The sequence below is a fragment of the Helianthus annuus genome, chromosome 17 (assembly GCF_002127325.2).
Source record: "Helianthus annuus cultivar XRQ/B chromosome 17, HanXRQr2.0-SUNRISE, whole genome shotgun sequence".
NCBI classification, from domain to species: Eukaryota; Viridiplantae; Streptophyta; class Magnoliopsida; order Asterales; family Asteraceae; genus Helianthus; species Helianthus annuus.
This window is the reverse complement of record NC_035449.2, coordinates 151396609-151417484: the sequence shown is the minus strand read 5'-3', so window position 1 is coordinate 151417484 and position 20876 is coordinate 151396609. Positions and strand designations below refer to the sequence as shown.

General features: G+C 36.3%; 1 protein-coding gene across 1 annotated transcript; it reads right to left on the bottom strand.

Moving 5' to 3' along the window:
- Positions 1-14128: 14128 nt before the first annotated feature.
- On the bottom strand, positions 14129-20724 carry LOC110921148 (protein pleiotropic regulatory locus 1). The gene is made up of 17 exons (XM_022165423.2): positions 20507-20724; positions 20380-20404; positions 19363-19468; positions 18997-19060; positions 18839-18901; positions 17560-17644; positions 16729-16821; positions 16570-16633; positions 16336-16421; positions 16142-16243; positions 15556-15639; positions 15404-15464; positions 15245-15311; positions 15084-15161; positions 14876-14940; positions 14688-14765; positions 14129-14497 (listed from the first exon to the last, which is right to left on the bottom strand). The coding sequence occupies exons 1-17, from the start codon at positions 20641-20643 to the stop codon at positions 14325-14327; spliced, it is 1431 nt and encodes a 476-aa protein (XP_022021115.1). The 5' UTR covers positions 20644-20724; the 3' UTR covers positions 14129-14324.
- Positions 20725-20876: the final 152 nt, after the last annotated feature.

The following is a 20876-nucleotide window of genomic DNA, read 5'->3' as shown; positions in this document are numbered from 1 at the left end:
GACAGAAAGCGTCTCACCATCGGATAGAGGAATACGAATTATCTTTTCATGACAAATCACTTCGGCATGGTTTTTCGACAACCAATCCATGCCGACTACGACATCGAAGCTACCCAGTTGGACCGGTAGAAGATCTATACTAAATTCTTGATTGCACAAGACCAACGTGCAACCCTTAACAACCTCACATGACTTAACCAACTTTCCATTGGCCAATTCAATAGAGTAGGGTATATCTAGCTTGCTTGACTCTAAATTCAACATACGTTTAAAGTCGGTAGATACGAAGCTAAGGTCGGCACCAGTATCAAAAAGAATTGAAGCATAATGATTATTGAGAAGAAACATACCCGTAACTACATTCGGGTCCTGACGAGCATCCTTAGCTCCAATCACGAAGGCTCGACCCTTAGCTGGGTTCAACTTAGGACATTGCCGCTTGAAATGATCCTCGGCACCGCACTCGTAGCATCCTTTGTCCTTCTTTGGTAACACCACCCTACAAGTTTCCATTTTGTGTCCCACCTTTCCACACCTTTTACACTTGGCACTTTCACAAGTGCCCACATGATGGTAGTTACATTTGTTGCACTTGGGTAGAGGACCCGTATACTTTCTTGGACCAGAGCTTGTTGCGTTCATAGTAGCAGAGAAAGCTTTCACATCTTGAGTTGTTGCAGTTTGGTTTGTAGCGTTGTTACCCTTCTTGAAGTTAGACCATTTCCGTTTACCCAAACTCTTTGATTCATCGACTGAATCCTTCTTGTCACTTCCCTTCCTAGTTAGGGTCTTCATGCGCACCGCATCTTCAGTTAAACTAACAGCTAGGCTCACTGCACTTCGAATTGTAGCAGGGTGAGACGAGGTAACCATGCTACGGATTTCAGGTGCCAAACCCCATATATATCGTTCGATTCTCTTGAACTCCGGTGTCACAAGGTAGGGAACTACCCTGGACAAATCATGGAACCGTTGCGTATACCCCGCAACATCAGCGCTGATCATAGTTAGATTCCAAAATTCTGTCTCTAGTCTTTGGATTTCAGCTCTCGAGCAGTACTCTTCTCGCATCAATTCCCGAAGTCCTTCCCATGTCATCCCATAAGCGGCCTCATCACCTAATGTTTGAACCTGAAGGTTCCACCAAGTCAACGCCTCATCCAGAAAGAGGCAAGTAACATACATCACCGTTTGTTCCGGGGTACATTTGCTGATACGGATCACCGATTCCGTCTTCTCCACCCAACGTACAAACCCAACGGCTCCCTCGGTACCATTGAAGTTTAGAGGCTTGCAGTCGAGGAATGCCTTATAAGTGCACCCTGGAATGGTAGTACCTCCTGAATTATCAAGATATAATTATTATAAGAATAACATAATCAAGAAAATCCATAGTTGCCATGCAAAACCAACTATTACCAATCACAATGTTCCCACCCGTTCCTGATCCTCCAGGTCCAGAACCTCCGGAGCCTCCAGTACCGCCGCTGGAATCGACACGGTTTGCTTCATACTGTGCAATGGCGGTAGCAATGCGCTGTTCCAACAAAGCTTCCAACTCTGCCTCCATGGTGGGAAGTTGGTAATTCGGTTGTTTACGAGTATTTCTTCGTTTCGGAGCCATGGTATTCTGATGTAAAATATCAAAAGAATTTTAGACATATATTTCAACAAATATTGCCAACCATGTACGAATATAAGAATACAACCATTCGTAATAACCATATGATGACATTGACAAGTATCACTAACAATCATGAGTGCACGAGTAATAAAAATTATATGATTAATCACCATCATAATAATTGCAGTGTCATACAAGTACCACACCATAACAACCACAACATCATAATAATCATGAAAAGAACAAAATACAACGCATCAAAATAAAATACCATAATTTACATATCATTCAAACTTGTTACATTGTTTCGTGAAGGATCCAAAAGAGCTCAAGGCTACATCACCTTGGCTTACAAGTTTAGACAATATACAAAAAGGTAAAATTTCTTCCACGAGCAATCTTTGCAACCAAAAGTAAGATCATCACATCATAACTACTGGGGTGGGGGCTGGGGTGGTCGTGTCTCGAGTGCCGCCCTGACTCTAGCTAAGTCCTCCTCGATAACTCTCATCCCATGAGCGAGTGTAGTCACCCTAGCCTGAACCTCTGAAATCTTAGAATCCGTCATACCAAAAGTCACATCGTGGCGTGCTGAAGCTGAAGTGAGGATAATCATCTGTTCGGCATCGTTGATTCTTCGCTGTCGTATAACATCCAACTCCCTATCAATCCTATGCATAAACACATGTAGGAGCATCTCAATAGAATCTATCCTCTTCTCGAGGGTGGGTGGAAACATGGGAGAACGGTAGCAAGGATCGGAAGGCGACATGGTGGTTGGGGGTCGAGAAGGTCCGCCCGTCTCGAGCTTTGGGGGGCACAGGAAAGCCAGCAGCTCGGAATCTCTCAATGAAAGGGCTGGCTGTAGCGGGACATGAAGGTCCTCCAATCTCAAAAACAGAAGGAATCTCCCTCCTGGGCTCGCTAACTCTCTCATCATCGACTTGAGCAAGAATAGCGCGAGATGGTCCACCCATCTCAAGAGTAGTGGGAGCTATAAGCTCTGCAGCAGTGCCACAGTCCGTAGCGTGAGCACTAGGACCTACGGCTCTAAGAGCAGAAGAAGATACACTATCAGTAGTGTCGGAAGATGAAATGTCCATGACGGACACAACTGGGGAAGAGACCTCTAGAATCGCAATATCAAACGCCTCGCCCACTCCTATGTCATCGTCGACATGATCAACATGAAACACTGGAACCTTGTCCCCACCAGCAGGGACATCAACACGAGGGACCTCAATCGCAAGGGGAGGGATGTCAATAATAAGGTGTCCATCGGGGTGACCTATGACAACTACACCAGGGACTAGAACATCCCCCAGATCGAGAATATCATCCATCAGCACAGGGCCACCTAAGGCTATTATCTCCCCCTCACCACTAACGCCACTCAGCACATCGACAGACACGTAGTCCGGATCCTCCTCCGGCTCAGTAACCGTCTCCGGCACTACTTCCATAGCGGGCTCATCATCCGACTCCAACTCGATCACCTCCTCATCGGACACGAGGTCAATGATCCCCTCGTCTGAATCTGAAATGTCGATAGGATCTGAAGCTGACGACATCGTGACCTGGCAAGATAATCCGTACAAACACATGTATATATAAATTATATATATGTATATAAATCACAAAACCCTCCACATGAACCAAATAACTTGCCTATACAATATAGACCAAACCATGCATACCCAAAACTCCTTTCTACACTAAGTAGACTAAACCATGAATCCCGCCTACGACTCGTAGACCCAACCATGAACGTGATGCAATGCAATGAAACTTTTCAGGCAAGTGAAAACGTTTAATGCGTGGCACCTAGATATGAGATTATAGTCTAGACTCGAGACCGAATCCTAGTTCGCTATAATCGAGGCTCTGATACCAATCTGTCACACCCCGCCGAAGGCGGAAACGCAAGGTGCGACCATGAAAGGATTTCAAGCATACGATAAGCAAACAACTAATATGATTAAGCATCAACGATACCGAAGTTTAAAGTTTACAAACCATAACAATATATTTAGTTTACACAACTTCCAGTTTCAAAAACACATACGACCAAAAGTTATATTGTTTATAAAGTTCCTAGGATTTGTCAAGTATATTTCCGATACGATGAAATATACAAGGCAAAACCCCCAAAAGGTATCGTCCATGATGCATGCAACTTCTTAAAGCCACGAACCAAATTTCACTTACCTGAAAATCATGCTTAAAAATGTCAACATAATGCTGGTGAGTTCACAGGTTTAAATGACACAAATGAAACTTAGACTCATTTGATAAAAATTTAGTATGCGTAGTTAATGAAATCACGAAAGTCGAATCATGGTCTTGCAAAAACCGTGATACATGTGCCGACATAAGCCCGTAACCAAACCATAACGATGATGCCTCGCCACATCATGCACCATGACGATGTCTAAGAATATTTGGACACAATTGCACTCCCACAGGGTCACGACCGACCAGGAGCGGGGCTCGTTAAACCCAATAGATCTATTCGACTGTTCCGCGGTCATTACCACGACTAATGGTTACTAAAGAAACAATAACACGAGGACTTCCGAGCTCTAAAACCAACCAACTTATGCGCACAAAATAGACAAAAATGGATTTCATTCCCACTACCATACCCCGTAACCAAGCATGATTTTCCCCCGATTTAAATAAACATTTAAATAAGTAAAAGGGGCCGTGAAGACTCACAAATTGCGTTCCGTGCGTATGCTAGCAAGACCAAATGTCCAAAATAATTCCCGACCTACACGTGTCCTAATTCAATAAGACACTAGGTCTAAATATGTGTCTACTCGACAAGTCGTTCACCAAACTTGTTTAGACAAAATGAGATGTTAACCTTTTATTTAAAATGTTTAATTCTTACGACGCGTTGGTGGGTGGTTATCCGAGAATTCCCAAGTATTTATATATATTACAGGAAATATATATATTTCACACATTGTCACACAATGTCGAGACCTAGTCCCGAGCTACAAATTCAAACCAGTAAATATATATTTTACAACTAAATATCATATTTATTCACATGGTTTGACGACCACAAAATCCGTATGTCGAACTCGACCAAAAATGTGCATATATATTTATTATTAAAATAAATATACGCTCCGATTACGATAAATAGTCAGAAAATAATTTCTTTAGTATTAATTATATATTTATCGAAAACTCGTTCGTTGACACGAACATTTTGCTCACATACTGTATACACTTATTCACATACATGCGTACACTTATATACGACAAGCACTTAACCATGTAAACACGTTTCATCATTAACATGATAACCCGTAACTATAAAAAAATAATCCATCAAAAGTCACAAAGTTTCACGGATCGCACTTATACGACTTGTTGACCCTTTGCGGAGAATATGTTCCAAATTATTTTACGATTCAAAAATATATATTTTGTATTTTTAAATGCTTGTAGGCAAGAATGTATATAGTTTTGGCAACGACATCAAGATTTGGCCGTTTATATTTAAAACTCTATTTTTATAAGACGATATATTTTCTACTAAAATACTTATTCGTGTTGGTAAACCCGAATTTATATATAAGGACAATTTTTACTAAATATCTCCTAAGTCTTGTTTTTAAATTCCAATTCTTGTCACATAATCCTTGATGATTCTAACATAGTCATCAAACCATAATTTCGCCTAGTTTGGTGACCTATATGTTAAAATACCATTTTAACATACCAAAAACCACCATCTTAAAAATACAAGCTATATATCACCAAATGTATACTTGACATGTAGACCAAGCATAATCATACAATTTATTATATCCAAACCATATTATACAAAATTTCACCGTTTAGTATAATATACATTTTTAATATTTATTTTCACTATTTTCAAATATTTGACTATATTTCTTCAAAAATATACTTAACATGTCCAAATATGCTTAAATCATCAATAATCATTTATCATATAAAGTTTACCATTAAACTATACTTTCGTATATTTTACAAATTAACCATGATCAACATCATCCATCATCATTGTCAACCCTCATGAGCACATGCACTTATTAAAATTATATTTTTAGTAAATTAACACTGTATGAACACATATGTACATTTAGATCATAGAAACACTAACCATGAGCACCTACAATCACGCAAACAAACCCACTACCAACATAACATACTTTTATACTTAAAAAAAAAATACTTTATTTTTACTAAGTGTTTACTCAGATCACAACACTTGTTATCATCTCTTTGATGACAAAACTTGCAGAAGTAATCACTAAGCAAAATGAAAAGTGAATAAGTTTAGGATCCATACCCCAGCTAAGGAAACTCCTTAAAATAGATGGATGAAGGTTGCAAGTTGAGGTTTAGCTCCAATTGTCCTCTTAAAACATCTAACACCTTAACCTTCAAGGGATTTTAGTATGGTTTTTTATGTGTTTTAATGAAATGAACAAAGGGTTTAAGTGGGTTGTGGTTTGGTCGTGAATGATGAAGAGAAAGAGAATTGTTTTTGGTTGTGAAGTTAAAATTTATTGTTGTTATCTAACTGTTCCCTTTTACATACTTGTCATACACCAACTTCACCCTAAAAGTCCACATTCACCATGCTTGTTTATCTAATACACAACACAAAATAATGGTGATGGTGGGGCCATCACATACACGTAGGTATGAAGGCATGGGTGGGGGTATTGGGTTGGTTTAATATGTTGACTAAAATGACACTAAGAATGATGTCTAGGATAGATATTTCGGTCATCAGATTAATTAGGATGTTTAGGATCCTAATAATGCATTAGTTCACTAGTTACAATTAACTATTTTACTAGGCATTGCTTTTTAGGCAATTTGGTGCTAAACGATTATTATTTACGTTAGTTGTTCGTCTAACGAACTTTTACGAAATAAAAATTTTGGATTTATTAACTAGGTATCCACATGACACTTTTTATTCCTCTAACACTCACAAAAAAACGTCACATATTAATCATTTTTTTTGTATTCGTTTGGCAAAGGTCGCAAGTTCCGACGTTAAAATGGACTAAAAAGAATACTTGTGCGATACATCGAATAATTACCACTTTTACTTATCCAAAATATATTTATTATTCACACCGTACACATAATAAGGCCATCGATTTAATGTTTCGGGCATATTGGCACAACTTCAGTATTTTTTTTTAGTGTGCTGGATAATCCACCAACGCTTGTTTTTTTTATATATATATATATACTTTTATCGCTACACGATAAGACGATCCCAAACGACATCAAATGCGAACCCATGCATTTACCCGGACATTGCTAGACTTTATGGACTCAATTAGTCATATAATTAAGTCTAAATGCACGTGATTTAATAAATAAATAGTGATAAGGCGTACGGATTAACCTGAAAATTTGCCGGTTGTCACAAACACCTTGGTCCTCAGACTCTTCAACATCATCACTCAACTCCACCGGTTCAGTAGAGGTGGATTGAGGAGCAGCTTTCAAACGACGAGTAGACCGCCGAGTCGAAGTCTTGGGAGCAAGAGGCTTAGAGAAACCTTTAACATTCGACACACTAACATACCCACCACCTTCAAACCTTTGTTCGGTACCTTTAACCACAACATTTTCATCAGGAACAACAGGAACATCCCCAAAAACCACGTCCGAAGTGTCATCACTTTTGATGAAATCCAAGGCAGACATAATGCAAACAACAAACAGACAGAACATGAGACAAAAATTTGAAAGATAAAAGAAAGAAGAAAACAAAAATGCATACTCGTGCCATCTCTCATCAGAACCGGATCCCGGTCAGCTTTTTCCCACAACTTACTAACCCCTAATAAAACCAGCAAATGCTCAGGAAAGGGACGAACCCTCGCAGGGCATTTACGAATAGATTGCAGAAAAGCATCATTTAAATCAGACTCAAGGGGTTCCGGTTCATTGAGAACAGCATCTGGGTGACGCCACACAGTTTTAAACGGAACAATAGTGTCTGAAACCCAGAAAAAACGATTCTTCCAAGTCCCAAGTGTGGTAACCATAGATGAAATAAGGCCAGAATCAACCTTAGATGCTTCAAAAGTAAACCAATCACCATTCTTGGCCAGTCGGAAAAAGCGACGGAATAACAATAAGGAGGGATCATATCCGGGGGCACGACACAAAACCTCGAAATGTAAAACCCTAGCCATGCCCTTCGGATGAATCTGACAAAAGGAAACCCGGTAATACTCTAACAAATTCAAAACAAACAGAGAAAACGGATAGCGAAGGTTTGAAAATTCAAAGTGACGGCAATAAAGGGCAATGAAACCAGTTGGGCATTTATCAATCGAAGCATCACACGCAGGAGCAGTAGGTGTAAACTCAATCCCAATGCCATATTCTTTACAAAACAACTCTACATCCTCTTGGGTTAACCGAGAAAATGATCTTGCTAAATCCTTAAGGGCACTCATTTTTGCAAGAAAATTATGAAAAAGTAAAGCAGAGGATAAACAACACTAACCTTGAAAGAAAAGGGAGAGACTTGCAGAAAATACTTGATGCAAAAATGAAACGGCAGTTAAGGAAAATATAAAACAAGTTAATATAGGGGCAAAAACGTAAATAATAACTTCTGCAAAACCGCCACCCTATCTACTGCCATACATCAATCAAATCAACTATCAATCATTTAAAATTCAAATTCAAATATTAACTGCCTTCAGCCTTTCAACCCGTCAAGCAACGAACCCTTGAAACCTTCAAGCAATAAAACACATGCATAAAAGTCAGAAGTCTTTGAGCATACTACCCAAAAACCTCTGACTTGGGGGGCTGATGACGGGGGTAGCCCAAGATTAAATAAAGTGACTAGATATGCAAATGCTTAAATGGTTAAATGGTTCACTGGTTGAAAAGCTGTAAAATGGGAAAAGCGAGGAGTAAACAGTAATCAATCACATCCAGAGCTCGCTTCACCAACCCACGCCCGCAAAAGCAAAGCAGGTCTGCACAATACAGGTTATTACCCAGGGGTCAAAAGCCTTCAACCCCAAAAGGGGAAACCCTCCACTGCAAGCAGGATTACTAGTCTTGTACATGCCACTTTGGGAGATGTCTTCCCTTATAAAAAGACATCTCATTTACTCCAAAAAACATCCTGATCAGTTGAGATTCTCTCATCTTTGGTCATTCGTGGAGTACTTGCTCACGTCCAAGTCATTCCTTATCACATCCACCACACACATTCTGTTTGCTCTCATTTCTGGATTCGAGTACGTCTCGGAGAAAGAACCTTCAGCAAACAATAATCACAAACTAGTAAACCTCCTTCCACGTCTTGCAAACGTGGGGGGACCTCGCGACCTGCGTTAGGCAAGGTTGAACCCTTCAACCTTTTTGCCTAACCAACTCAGCTACTATCTTTGGTCTCGTGTTTGTTGCATCAACACATATTATTGTATATAAACTCAAAGTTTGTAAATAATAAACTTCAAATCCATTTAATTTTATAAAAAATGTAAATAAAATAGAAAACATTACTTTAAATTATTTTCGTCAAATATAATTTATTAAAATATACTCTCAAGTTATTAATGGTCATTTTAGTCATGTTAGTAAGGCTTAACAAAGAAAGTTAGGGGCTGTTTGGTAGCCTCTTAATGACCATTCAGATGCTACCTCTTAATGGTTTAAAACCTCTGAATGAATAAGAGGTAACCTAAAGTCTAAATGGTTAAGAGGTAACCTCTGAATGGTAAATTATCACATGTCACATTCTTCTACCTTCTCATTGGTAAAATTCTTAATGGTTCCATTAAGAGGTAGCCTCTTAATGACCATTCAGAGGCTACCAAACAGCCCCTTAATAAGGTTTGGCCTTAGTACTCAACATTGTGACAAATTAGAACGTTAATACCTGATTTTGCAACAAAAAACTATTAGTACGCGACACTAAAATTTGGCAGAAACCACAAAGACCAACGGTGTAATTTTTTCTACAATAAAATTGGAAATAGACCAAATATCTAAAGTTCTCAATCCTCATTAGAACTGAGACAATGCTTTTGTACCTGATTAATTTATACCATTTTTGAATTGTTAGAAAACGAGTGTTGAACAGCTCAACATATGTAATGCAGTTGTTCTGAACACTGACCATATTATACACCACAAGATTTTTTAACAGTCACGTAAACTATTTGTTTTTATCACAAACACGCACACACTTTCTACTCTACACCTACTATGCTTCTAAAATCACCATACACGCACTTTATGAAATTTAAACATACAACCATTTAGTTAGGAAACACATAACTTTACCACTTGATGTTCCCTTAAGAACAACTAAATTAAAGTATTTATAAAGTGAAACATCAAATACGATTTATCTGGGTGATAAACATCGTTGATACACACACTCACACCTAATACATAAGTAATTAATTTCGCCACTTGTGAGTTGTGAGTCAAAAAAAAATCCGTGTTCACTCATTTCACTTATCATATTCTATTTCTTATTTTTTTAAAATTTAATTAAAAACAATAGTAACAAATCATCTTTATCACTATTCTAGGATCCTACATTGTATTTCTCATTTCTTTTATTAACCTAGTATGATCTACCACAAATGACTCACTTTTTTTCTTTTGCAATCAAATCATCGCTTTCTTATTAACTATTTAATTTCTAAATATTTATTACTAACATTAAACATTCCCTTTAAACAACTCGTTTTTTTAATGATAACGTTTGCTTCTACTCTATTACACCAATAATTCTAAAGTATGCACTCTTGCCCAAGATTGAACACGTGACCTCTCGTCTAAGATTCATAAGTCTCCAACAAGTGAGCTAGCCTCACATTGGCACACAATCTGTTTACTACACGAGTTTATAACCTAGTATTGCATGCGTATTTGTGTATTACCTATGACTACAAAGTTCATGAGGGGGAATAGTGCCAGGCAGCTGTCTGGCACCCCCCTTATTGGTCGTTTCTTTTTGTATTTAACTTTTAAACCTTCATCTTCACTGATATACGTGTTTAACCTCTCTGCTTTTAAAAATATTCGTTTTATTGGTTAACTTTGTTTATATGCGTGCTTAGTCCCTCTGCTTTAACTTTGGTAGTGTACATGTTTAGTCCCTCTATTTTTATTCTTTTTAGTAAGTGATCGTCGCTTTTGTATTTTACTTTTAAACCTTTAACTTCGCTAATATACGTGTTTAGCTCCCCTCTATTTTAGAAAAAAAAAAGTTTTCTTTTTATTGCTTAACTTTGTTTATATGAGTGTTTAGTCCCTCTGCTTTAACTTTGGTAGCATACATGTTTAATCACTCAACTTTTATTCCTTTTAGTATTTCATCTTTTAGCATTTCCCCTTGCTGCCGTAACAAATCAACTCGAGGGAATAGTGACCGTTTGCTATTTGTGGACAACCGCTACTACTCCTGGACTTTAATAAAGTTGCTTTATAATTCCTAAACTTTATTAAGACAAAAATTCTTTGACACACGTATTTTTATCTATGTCTCGATGTAATTTTTATTGAGATCGTGTTATGAATAGTAAGTACAAGTAACCAAAACACAGACATGCATGTTGCTAAACTGAGAAATATTCCGCTTACCGCCCCACAACACGAGCGGGCATAAAACTAGTTGAAAACACAAAAAGATTAAGTGAGATAGTGTTTGTCATCAAAAAGAGGGAACTCTACGGTGGAAAATAAAAATCGAGTTAACTGATGCCGAAAGTCCATATTTAAACTGAAGCGGTAGCGGGATCATCATGACGAACCAGATTATAAGCATAAACGAGTGGTAAATACGAGTCTTGTGTAAGCGATTCATCGGTATTGATAAGTAAACTACTCGATATATTTTCATAATTATTATTATTGTTGTTGTTAACTAGATATAAATACAATTAAATATGCCGTAAGCAGTATTAGTTTTTAAACTTTATATATAATATTCCTTATAGGAGATAAAAAGAAATTGAGAAAGAAATCACTCGAGAGAAAGAAAATAATTAAATAAGAAAGCAAGAGACTGCGATATTTACTAGTATGCGATCGTAGTGCTGTCCGACAATCCATGAGGTGTAGAAGTTCTAACTTCTAAGCTTTCTCTAAGCACGAGTTATCAAAGGTGAATACATTTAACTATTTACAAATTTTGAAATGTTTTATTTTTGAATATGTGTAACGCTCTATCCCGGTTTATATCAATATTTTAAACAATCGGATATTTTGGTCCCAGATATTTTTTTTAACACAGAACTGATACGTTTGGGTTAACTGATAACCCAGACGAACCAACATAACGGGTTATAACACTTAATTTGTAGTTTCTAAATAATAGATATTTAATTTCAAAAACTTTGTCGTGCATGATCATGCTTCAACCTTTCCGTAAACGTCTCTAAAGAGATAGCGGTTTAATAGTGTTCGATTCTTCGCATGCTTGGTCATCCATCCGGTCCCCGCCTTTGTAAAAGCCTAACATAAACACAAAAAACAATTAGTATTTATATATCTTTTGTGTTAACGGATCGAAATTGACGAAAGAAAATGTTTGAACGACCCGGTTCTGTCGCATATCGCCTTTAGACTTTGCATGTCGCGACAGTTAACAAGTGCACTTCCCAAAGTGTGCACTTTACCCGTGTGCACTTTGCTGAAGTACACTCTTTAGTGAAATATTCACTTCGCACTTTGTTGAAGTGTGCACTTTACTAAACTGCGCACTAACATCTACGCCTGACTACGTTAACGTCTAAATTACTTTCAGGATTTTACATCACTATCTAAATTACTTTTACAAATTTACACCGCAACGTCCGAGACATACTGTTTTTTGAAATAAAATTAAAGACATAGTGTGTAGTGAAAATTAAACTTTTTTCTTTCATATTTACCTTTTTCATATATTATATGCAATTTTTACGGTTATCCACATAACAACGTAATATCGCATATGGGTTCTAAAAGTAACACCCCAGCGGCATGTATTAAAAGATGCTAAACACATATAAATAAGAGTAAATTATTTTCTGAGTCCTAGTGTTTTAATGGTTTTAACTATTTGAGTCTAAAATTAAAAAGTTTAATGCCTTAAGTCCATACCCACTTATTTTATAACGTTTTAAGTTTAATATTTAACACTTATACTTTTGATTTTGGACTCAAGTAGTTAAAACAACGAAAACACAAGAACTCAAAATGTTATAAAATGAGCGGTTAGAGACTCAGGGTGTTAAATTTTTGATTTTGAACTCAAGTGATTAAAACCAATATGATTTAAAAAAACAGCAAATATACATAGTAAAATTTCATTGATAGCACAAGCGTTATTGGTATGGTTTGAGAATGGTGAGACGATTTTAAGAATGTAAGGTGGAGAAAACCAATATGGTAACAAATGCAATATAACTAAATTCTGTTTATAAGGACATAGAATGCATAGTATTTTGTATATCTAGTGTTATGCGTCGACCGTGTTGTGGGGCGCTAAATCAAATATTTTTTAGTTTGATAACATGTAAGCATGTATTTCGGTTACTTGTATATGATGCTTATAACACAATTTCAAGAAAAAAAAAAAATCACATCGAGTCAACCAATTAAATCAAAACACTACCATAGTTTTGCTAAAAAAAAACTAAAACGATGGCAAACATGTAATTTAGAGCCGGGGGCAAAACAGTATTTTGTCAGGACTAATGAGCGAGTACTAGACAGCTGCTTAATACGAATAAAAACTACATTGAGTCCACCAAGTAAAATAAAACACTACCATAGTTTTGCAAAAAAAAAAAAAAAAAAAAAAAAAAAAAAAAAAAACAATGGCAAGATTGTAATACTGAACTGGGGCAAAAACATAATTTTGAAATGGGGGCAAAATCATTTTATGAACTGAAGGCAAAATTGTAATTTTTAGCTAGGGGAAAACCATAATTTTATTTTAAACTGAGGGTAAAATTATAATTTTTAACCAAAGGCAAAATCATAATTCTGAATCAGGGACAAAACCAAAATTTTATTTTAAAACTTCTTGACGCCAGAAGCCATCAACTTCTTGACGAGGGTTCAACGGGTTATCCACAGCAATTGTTCGACCCCAAGGGGGCAGGGGTTTGTGTTCGGGAGGTTGGGGTTTGCAATTCAGAAAGGGTTGGCGGCGCAGCTTGTTGCCCGTCTACCTTCTGTTTTGATGTAACTTAACAAGTTTTCTGGTTATATTAATAAACGAAAAAAAAAAAACTGGGGGGCAAAATCGATTAACATCTCTCATAATCTGGAGTTTTGGAGCTAAATCTTTTGGACAACACATCACAAGACAATGAGAAAACTTGTAAAATATATATTTTTTAAAGAAAAAAAAATATTTTAAGTTGATCTATTGAAGTGGACATTTAGAAAAAGTTTTGTTTGGCCAAGTCAACCAACAACACAATAATTAAGTGTAGATGCTGGCAGCTGGCATGCTACTTAACCTTTGAGGAAGCATGTCTTCATGACATCCTGCAATTTCTTAGACATAACCTGGCCCATTTGTGTCGCCATATCTCATTATCATATCAAAAACACTAAATCAACACTTTCCCAGAGCTACTAAACTCAAAATTACAATACAGTTAACACAATATAATTTCTTCAAAACTCGGCCCTTAAATTATGTCTAAAACCTACGAATGTCTTTAGGTGGCTTGAAGTTCACCGGGTGAGTTTCAGGTGTGGCGTTTTCGTCTTCTTTCCACATTTTGATCGTTTTGTCGGCTTCACATGTAATCAGCCTCGAGCCTGTTATGTCATACGATAGCGCGTATATTCCAGCCTCACTATCCAATGACCCTAAAACATCAAAAAAAACAGTCAGATATTCTTCCAATATACGTGTAACAGATATATATCTTGGTATCGATCAGGTCCATTTGACAAAAAAAATTATTAGTTCAACTATAATATAATTTCTTAATAAAACAATTTAGATTGTTGTATGCATTAAAAATAGAGTAAATTGAAAGAATTAAAGGGAGCGTACCAGGTTGAACAATCGTTTGAGATTGTTGGAAACTATGACCACTTTTCCAGTCCCAGAACCACAAACTCCCGTTGTCACCTTTTCATCGAAACAATGACAAATCAATTAAAATCAAATGAAAGATAAATTCAGCAAATCTCAAAAAAAAAAAAAAACATAGTGTACGATGATTATGATATAACACTCACCTCCAGTTGCCAAAACACCCTCTTGATTCACCGTCATTGCATTAATTATGGTCTTCTGTTGGGAACTGAGACGTAAAGAAAATGAGATAAGATACATTAGAAAAATAATAATTAGGAAAAAAGTAGCAAGATGAGATAAAAGTGAACATATTTATTTACAAATATTATTATTAAAAAATTAACCATCTAAGACAGGTAGAAAACTCACAGCATGTTGTGCAAAAATTCTCCTCTAGGAAGACTGAACTTTTTTATATTGTCGGCTGATGCTGAAGCAAAGCTATCCCTGCAACGTCAAGGAATTTCTTTTAAATTACATGCATTCAAGTTATGATACGAGAAAAAACAATTAAAAGTAAAGGTACATACTCGATAGGATGCTGGGCCAATGCACGTACAGATTTCTTATGATGAGTAAGAGTTGCCATTGTTTTACCTACCAGAGTAACATAACAATAGGTTAAAATGTTAAATCCAGATCACAAAAATAAATACATGTATTATAAAAGGAATAGAAAATATATTTACCATATCTAAGATCCCAGAACTTAATGGTAGAGTCATGGGAGCCGGTTACAACTTGAGGATCCTGATAGAAAGTGTACCGTGTTAAGCTTTTTAACGATTAAAGAAAGAAGTTATTGATGTACTGGGTTTAGCTGTAATGCTGTATTACTTACAGTAGGTCGCGTAAACACTGAACAGACTGTATTGTCGTGGCCTGAAAGAGCATGAATTTGCATCTTGCTGCGAATGTCCCATACCTGAAAATGTTAAGTTGCCAAATGTTAATTTCAAAGATTATTACTTTTTTTATAAACTGAACTTTTTTAGTAAAATGCCATTTTCGTCCCTGAGGTTTGACAAGTTTTGCGACTTTCGTCCAACAGTTTGTTTTTTCGCATCTGGATCCAAAAGGTTTGAAATCTTGCTAATTTCATTCAGCTCGTTAACTCCATCCATTTTTTCTCCGTTAAATCAGGGGTATTTCCGTTTTTTTTTTGTCAACTTCCAGGGCAATTCGTTTTTTTTTTTCGCTTAATACAAAAAGACTGAATACCCCTGAAATAGATCGAATACCCCTGACTTAACAGAGAAAAATGGATGGAGTTAACGAGCTGGGTGAAAATGGCAAGATTTCAAACCTTTTGAATCCACATGCGGAAAAACAAACCTTTGAACGAAAGTCGCAAAACTGGCTAAAACCTCAAGAACAAAAATGGCATTTTACTCAACACTTTTCTAATAAAATTATTAATTTCATACCCGGCAAACAGAATCACGACCACCTGTAAGAAGAACATCAATAGTGGGATGAAGTGCCAAGCAATAAACACCACTCAAATGGCCATGATATGACCGAATAACCTATTAGAACAAAACAATAACAAATTTCAGAAAGTGTCACAAAAAAATATAAGAAAATAAAACTATACTGGTGATCGGTGATTGAAACAAACCTTGTTCTGTTCTAGATCCCAGCATTTAACTTGTTTGTCATCACCAGCAGAGAACATGTAGGTATGCCTGGTGCTAACAGCGAGACCTGCAATATGAGAAATTCGATATTTGTTTCAGAAGCTAAGTGTACAAAATCAATGGCATCATATGAGGTGGCGAAATGAGTGGCACAGGTAGCGGGTCAAAATGTGTAACCAACTAACTGGGAATGTACGTTAGTTTAAGAACCGTACCTCTAACTTGTTCTATATGCCCTGTTAGTGTCAACCTTAACCGTCCTGACCCAGTATCCCAAATCTGTCAAAATTATATCAAAAAAATCCTTTAATGTCAGTTTCAAGAAAATATGGAGAACCTGTATAGAACCACTCATTATTGAATAAAACAATTACCTTAATTGTTCGATCTGCAGAACCGGTACAGAACCACTCGTTATTTGGACTAAACGCAACAGATCTCACCCACCCCAAATGGCCACTAATGACCTGCGTATATAATAGCTCAGTTTAGTCAAGATAAGCAAGGCCAAAAATGATATGAAAAATGGAAAAAAAAAATCAGATTACTTAAGCCAAACCGTTGATAACTTCATTTTAAGCGCTAATATTGATAGCCATCCTTAAATCACGTTTATTTCATCTAATATTTTTTAAGTTATATTTTGTGTTTTTCTTTTTTATTTGTAGTTTGTTTATTTCCAACATGTGCTTTTTCATTTTTATTTTATTTAGTAAAACCCATGAACAAGGATAATGAGAGTAGTGGTCGGTTATTGTAATTGTAGTTTAAATATGTACTAATGGAAAGAAGCAAGGGAGTGAGTTTATGTTTGAGAAAAGAATTTCGTTGATTTATCTCTTGAGTGTGAGAGTTAAATTAATCGTCTATGCTAGCTCCATTTTGGCACATTGGGTGGTGTTCTTAGACCCGAATTTATAACCGAAGTGGTGATTTCTGTATCTTCCGGAGTGATTCGCAGCCCTACTGTTGGTTTTGGTGGTGTATCTGTATCCAAAATGAACCGTAGAACTATCTTAAATTTTATTGTTTGTTTTGAACCGGTGATTCGAGGGTCATACTCCTATCAAATATGCCATTAATTTACAATACAAACATTAAATCAACTAATCATAGGGTGAGTAATCAGGGTCACAAAAACCTATACATCTCATTTGATATGATAGAAACAAAAATTAAAGTACTAAAAAGATCAAGATTCTTACTCTGTAGTTTTTCCATGGAGCATGCCATACAGGACGTGGCCATCTGCTCGGGATTCTTTCCATAAGAGCTGCAGTTGGCAGATTCCTACAAGAAACAAATCAACAAACTATACATATTAATATATTATCAAAGTCAACTGGATCAAAACAATAACTAGAATTCAGTAACCGAACAATAACAAATCCTACAGCATCTTTATGCTAAACAATAAATAGAGTAAACTGCAATATCACACCCTGTGGTTTGGGTCGGGTGGCAACTTTACACCCTAATTCAAAAGTTTTGCGATATTACACCCCGTCTCTGCTCGATTGCATCAATCTTGTCAAATAACGTTGGTTCAAACGGACACTTGACAGAACGTTTAAGATTGATGCAATCGGGCAGAGAAGGGGTGTAATATCACAAAACTTTTGAAATAGGGTGTAAAGTTGCCACCCGCCCCAAACCACAGGGTGTAATATTGCAGTTTATTCTAATAAATAAAATCAACACCCAACCCTTTCCATCTCATTATTCATGTAGCCAATCACGTGCTGCCCTGTGGCAGCTTCCACTTTTGTTTCTAAGTCTTTTATATTATACTTTTAAAACTTTAACTTTGCTAATATACATGCTTAGTCCCTCTATTTTGATAAAGCTTTCTTTTTGTTAGTTAACTTTGTTTATATATATGTTTAGTCTATGCAGTTAATGCGGTAAAATATCGGATATCGGTAAAGGACCGATATTTGAAATATAGGTTATCTCGGTAAGATATCGGTGGGATATCGGTAATTTTAATATAATGCAGAATTTATATATATAGCAACTTAACACCAATAATTCAGTGATATATCAGTGATATATTGGTTATATCGGTCAAATATAGGTGATATATCGGTTATATCGGTCAAATATCGGTGATATATCGGTTATATCAGTCAAATATCGGTCAATATCGCCGATAATATCGGTACCTATATTTTGACCGATATTTGACACCGATATTTTACTAAGGGACCGAGATGACCGATATAACCGATATATCACCGATATCTCACCGATATTAACTGCATAGTGTTTAGTCCCTCTACTTTAACTTTGATAATATACATGTTTAGTCCATATACTTTTATTCCTTTTAGTATTTCGTTTTTTAGTGTTTTTTTCTTGCTAACTTGACGAGCCAGCCCGACTCCCGACGCAACGTGTGGGGTAAAATAACTAGTTTAAAATAAAAAAAAAAACAAGTTTCTCGGTATATGTAAAAAGTACAAGCATACGTCATATTCCAACCTTTCTGAAGTACCACGAGCAGGAATGACGGCAGTGCTTTTTCCGGCCTTATTGCCATCACCTCTGCAAAATAGAAAATTATCATAACCAGTTCAGTTAACAACTAAAGATCTAGACAAAAGATAACCACAGCAACAATGAAAAAAAAGGTCGCTTACAAGTTCTTTGGTTGAACAATGGCTAAATCACTTTGAGTACCAGTCTTCTCAGAATTTGCAGAACCTACATATATTATTTAATAAGTCAAAAGATGACGGCTATTTTTTTATATTTCCAGTTTCTCACAGTCGTATGTTGGTCACAATAACACTTTGCTCATACACTGTTAAAACCTACAGAACCCCCCAAACTGAAGCAAATTAAAAATGACTGTAACCGAACCGGTCTTTTAACCATTTTATTTTTGAAATATGCATTTTATGTGTGTTATACTATGAACAACCAGCCAAACTAGACATCATGAACACCGTGGTCCAACACATGAAAACAACCTTATATACTTAGTGATAAAAGATTATAGTTACCTGATAGCACAAGAGCATTTGAGGTGGAAGGTGCAACATGATTTTGTGTGGAATTCTTGGTAGACTGGTTTGAAACACTCTTTATTCCACCGTACTCAACATGTAGCTTCATAATCATCAAAACAAACATATCATTAACCAAAAATTCTCAAGCACAAACACAGGAAACAATATTAAAATTAAAAAAAAAAATCATAACCTGATACCACACCTAACACTATCCAAAATCAAAATTAATATACATTCATTGGAAACTGAATAAGACATGGTTCAATTAAAACCGTTTCTACAACTTTTCTGTTGAACATGAACAATCTGAAATTTAGGGTTGTAAACAAACCAAACGGAACTAAGCCTTGTTCATGTTTGTTCGTTTAGCATTAAACTTGTTCATGAACGACTCACAAACACATATCAAACGAAAACTCTTGTTCGTTTTTGTTCATTAAGAAATTGAACTTGTTCACCAACATATACCATTTTGAAAAAGAAAAAAAACAAACATTCTTAATCCCAAACATTAGACATAATCTCATTGTTAAGCACTTTTTATAATATTCATAAACATAATTATCCCAAATAAAGGCACAAGTATAGACATAATAAGCATATACATAATCAATCCTTAATAATGTTCCAAAGATTCTAAGTTTCTAATAACTTAGAAAATAAACTAACTTAAACAAATTACCATGAACCGACATAAACAAACATACTGCAGAAAGCTACAATTGAACAAATGCAACCTTTGTTCATATTAAAGGAACGAACCTAAACGAACTTTCCACCCTAGGGATGAGCACAGTCCCCGTTCGGTACCGAAAGTACCTGTACCGAAAAACCGGGAAAAGTGGGTACCAGTACCTATACCGAATACAGCGGTTCGGTACAGGTACTTACCGGTGTTTTACCCGTAAATACCGGCAAATGCTCATCCCTATAATCCACCCAACGGTTCATAAACTGTTCTATATCAAACTGAGCGGAAATAATGAAATACGGTGATGAAGAACTAACCTTATGGCTCATGCGTATCTTCTTGCTGTAGAGCAACAAACAAACAACAATTAGATAAACAAAATATTGAAACAGGAACAAATATATATGAACATTGAGAAATCGAAAATTAGGGTTAGAAAAAAACCTTTCGGCGTCAGGAGGGGGTAGCTGAGAGTGAGTAGGAGAGAAGAGATCTAGAGAGCGTTTAATCGATTTAAAACTGAGTTTCTTGAACGATTGTGGTTCCACCGGGAGCTCTGACGCCATTGTTGATCCTGTCATCGCTGCGTCGAGAAGAAGATCGGCGACTCGAAGAAGTTGAAGGGAAAGAGGGATTTGACGAAATAAAGGGAATTTTGTTTGGCGGATGATATAAAAGGTTTAAATAGTTTTTTTGGTGATGATAAGTCGGTTTTGGGCTCAACAATTGTATTATTATCCTATATATTAATAAACCTACGCTTTGAACAGTAAAATGGCAATTGAACAGTAAAATGGTAATTTTGTAATTTCGT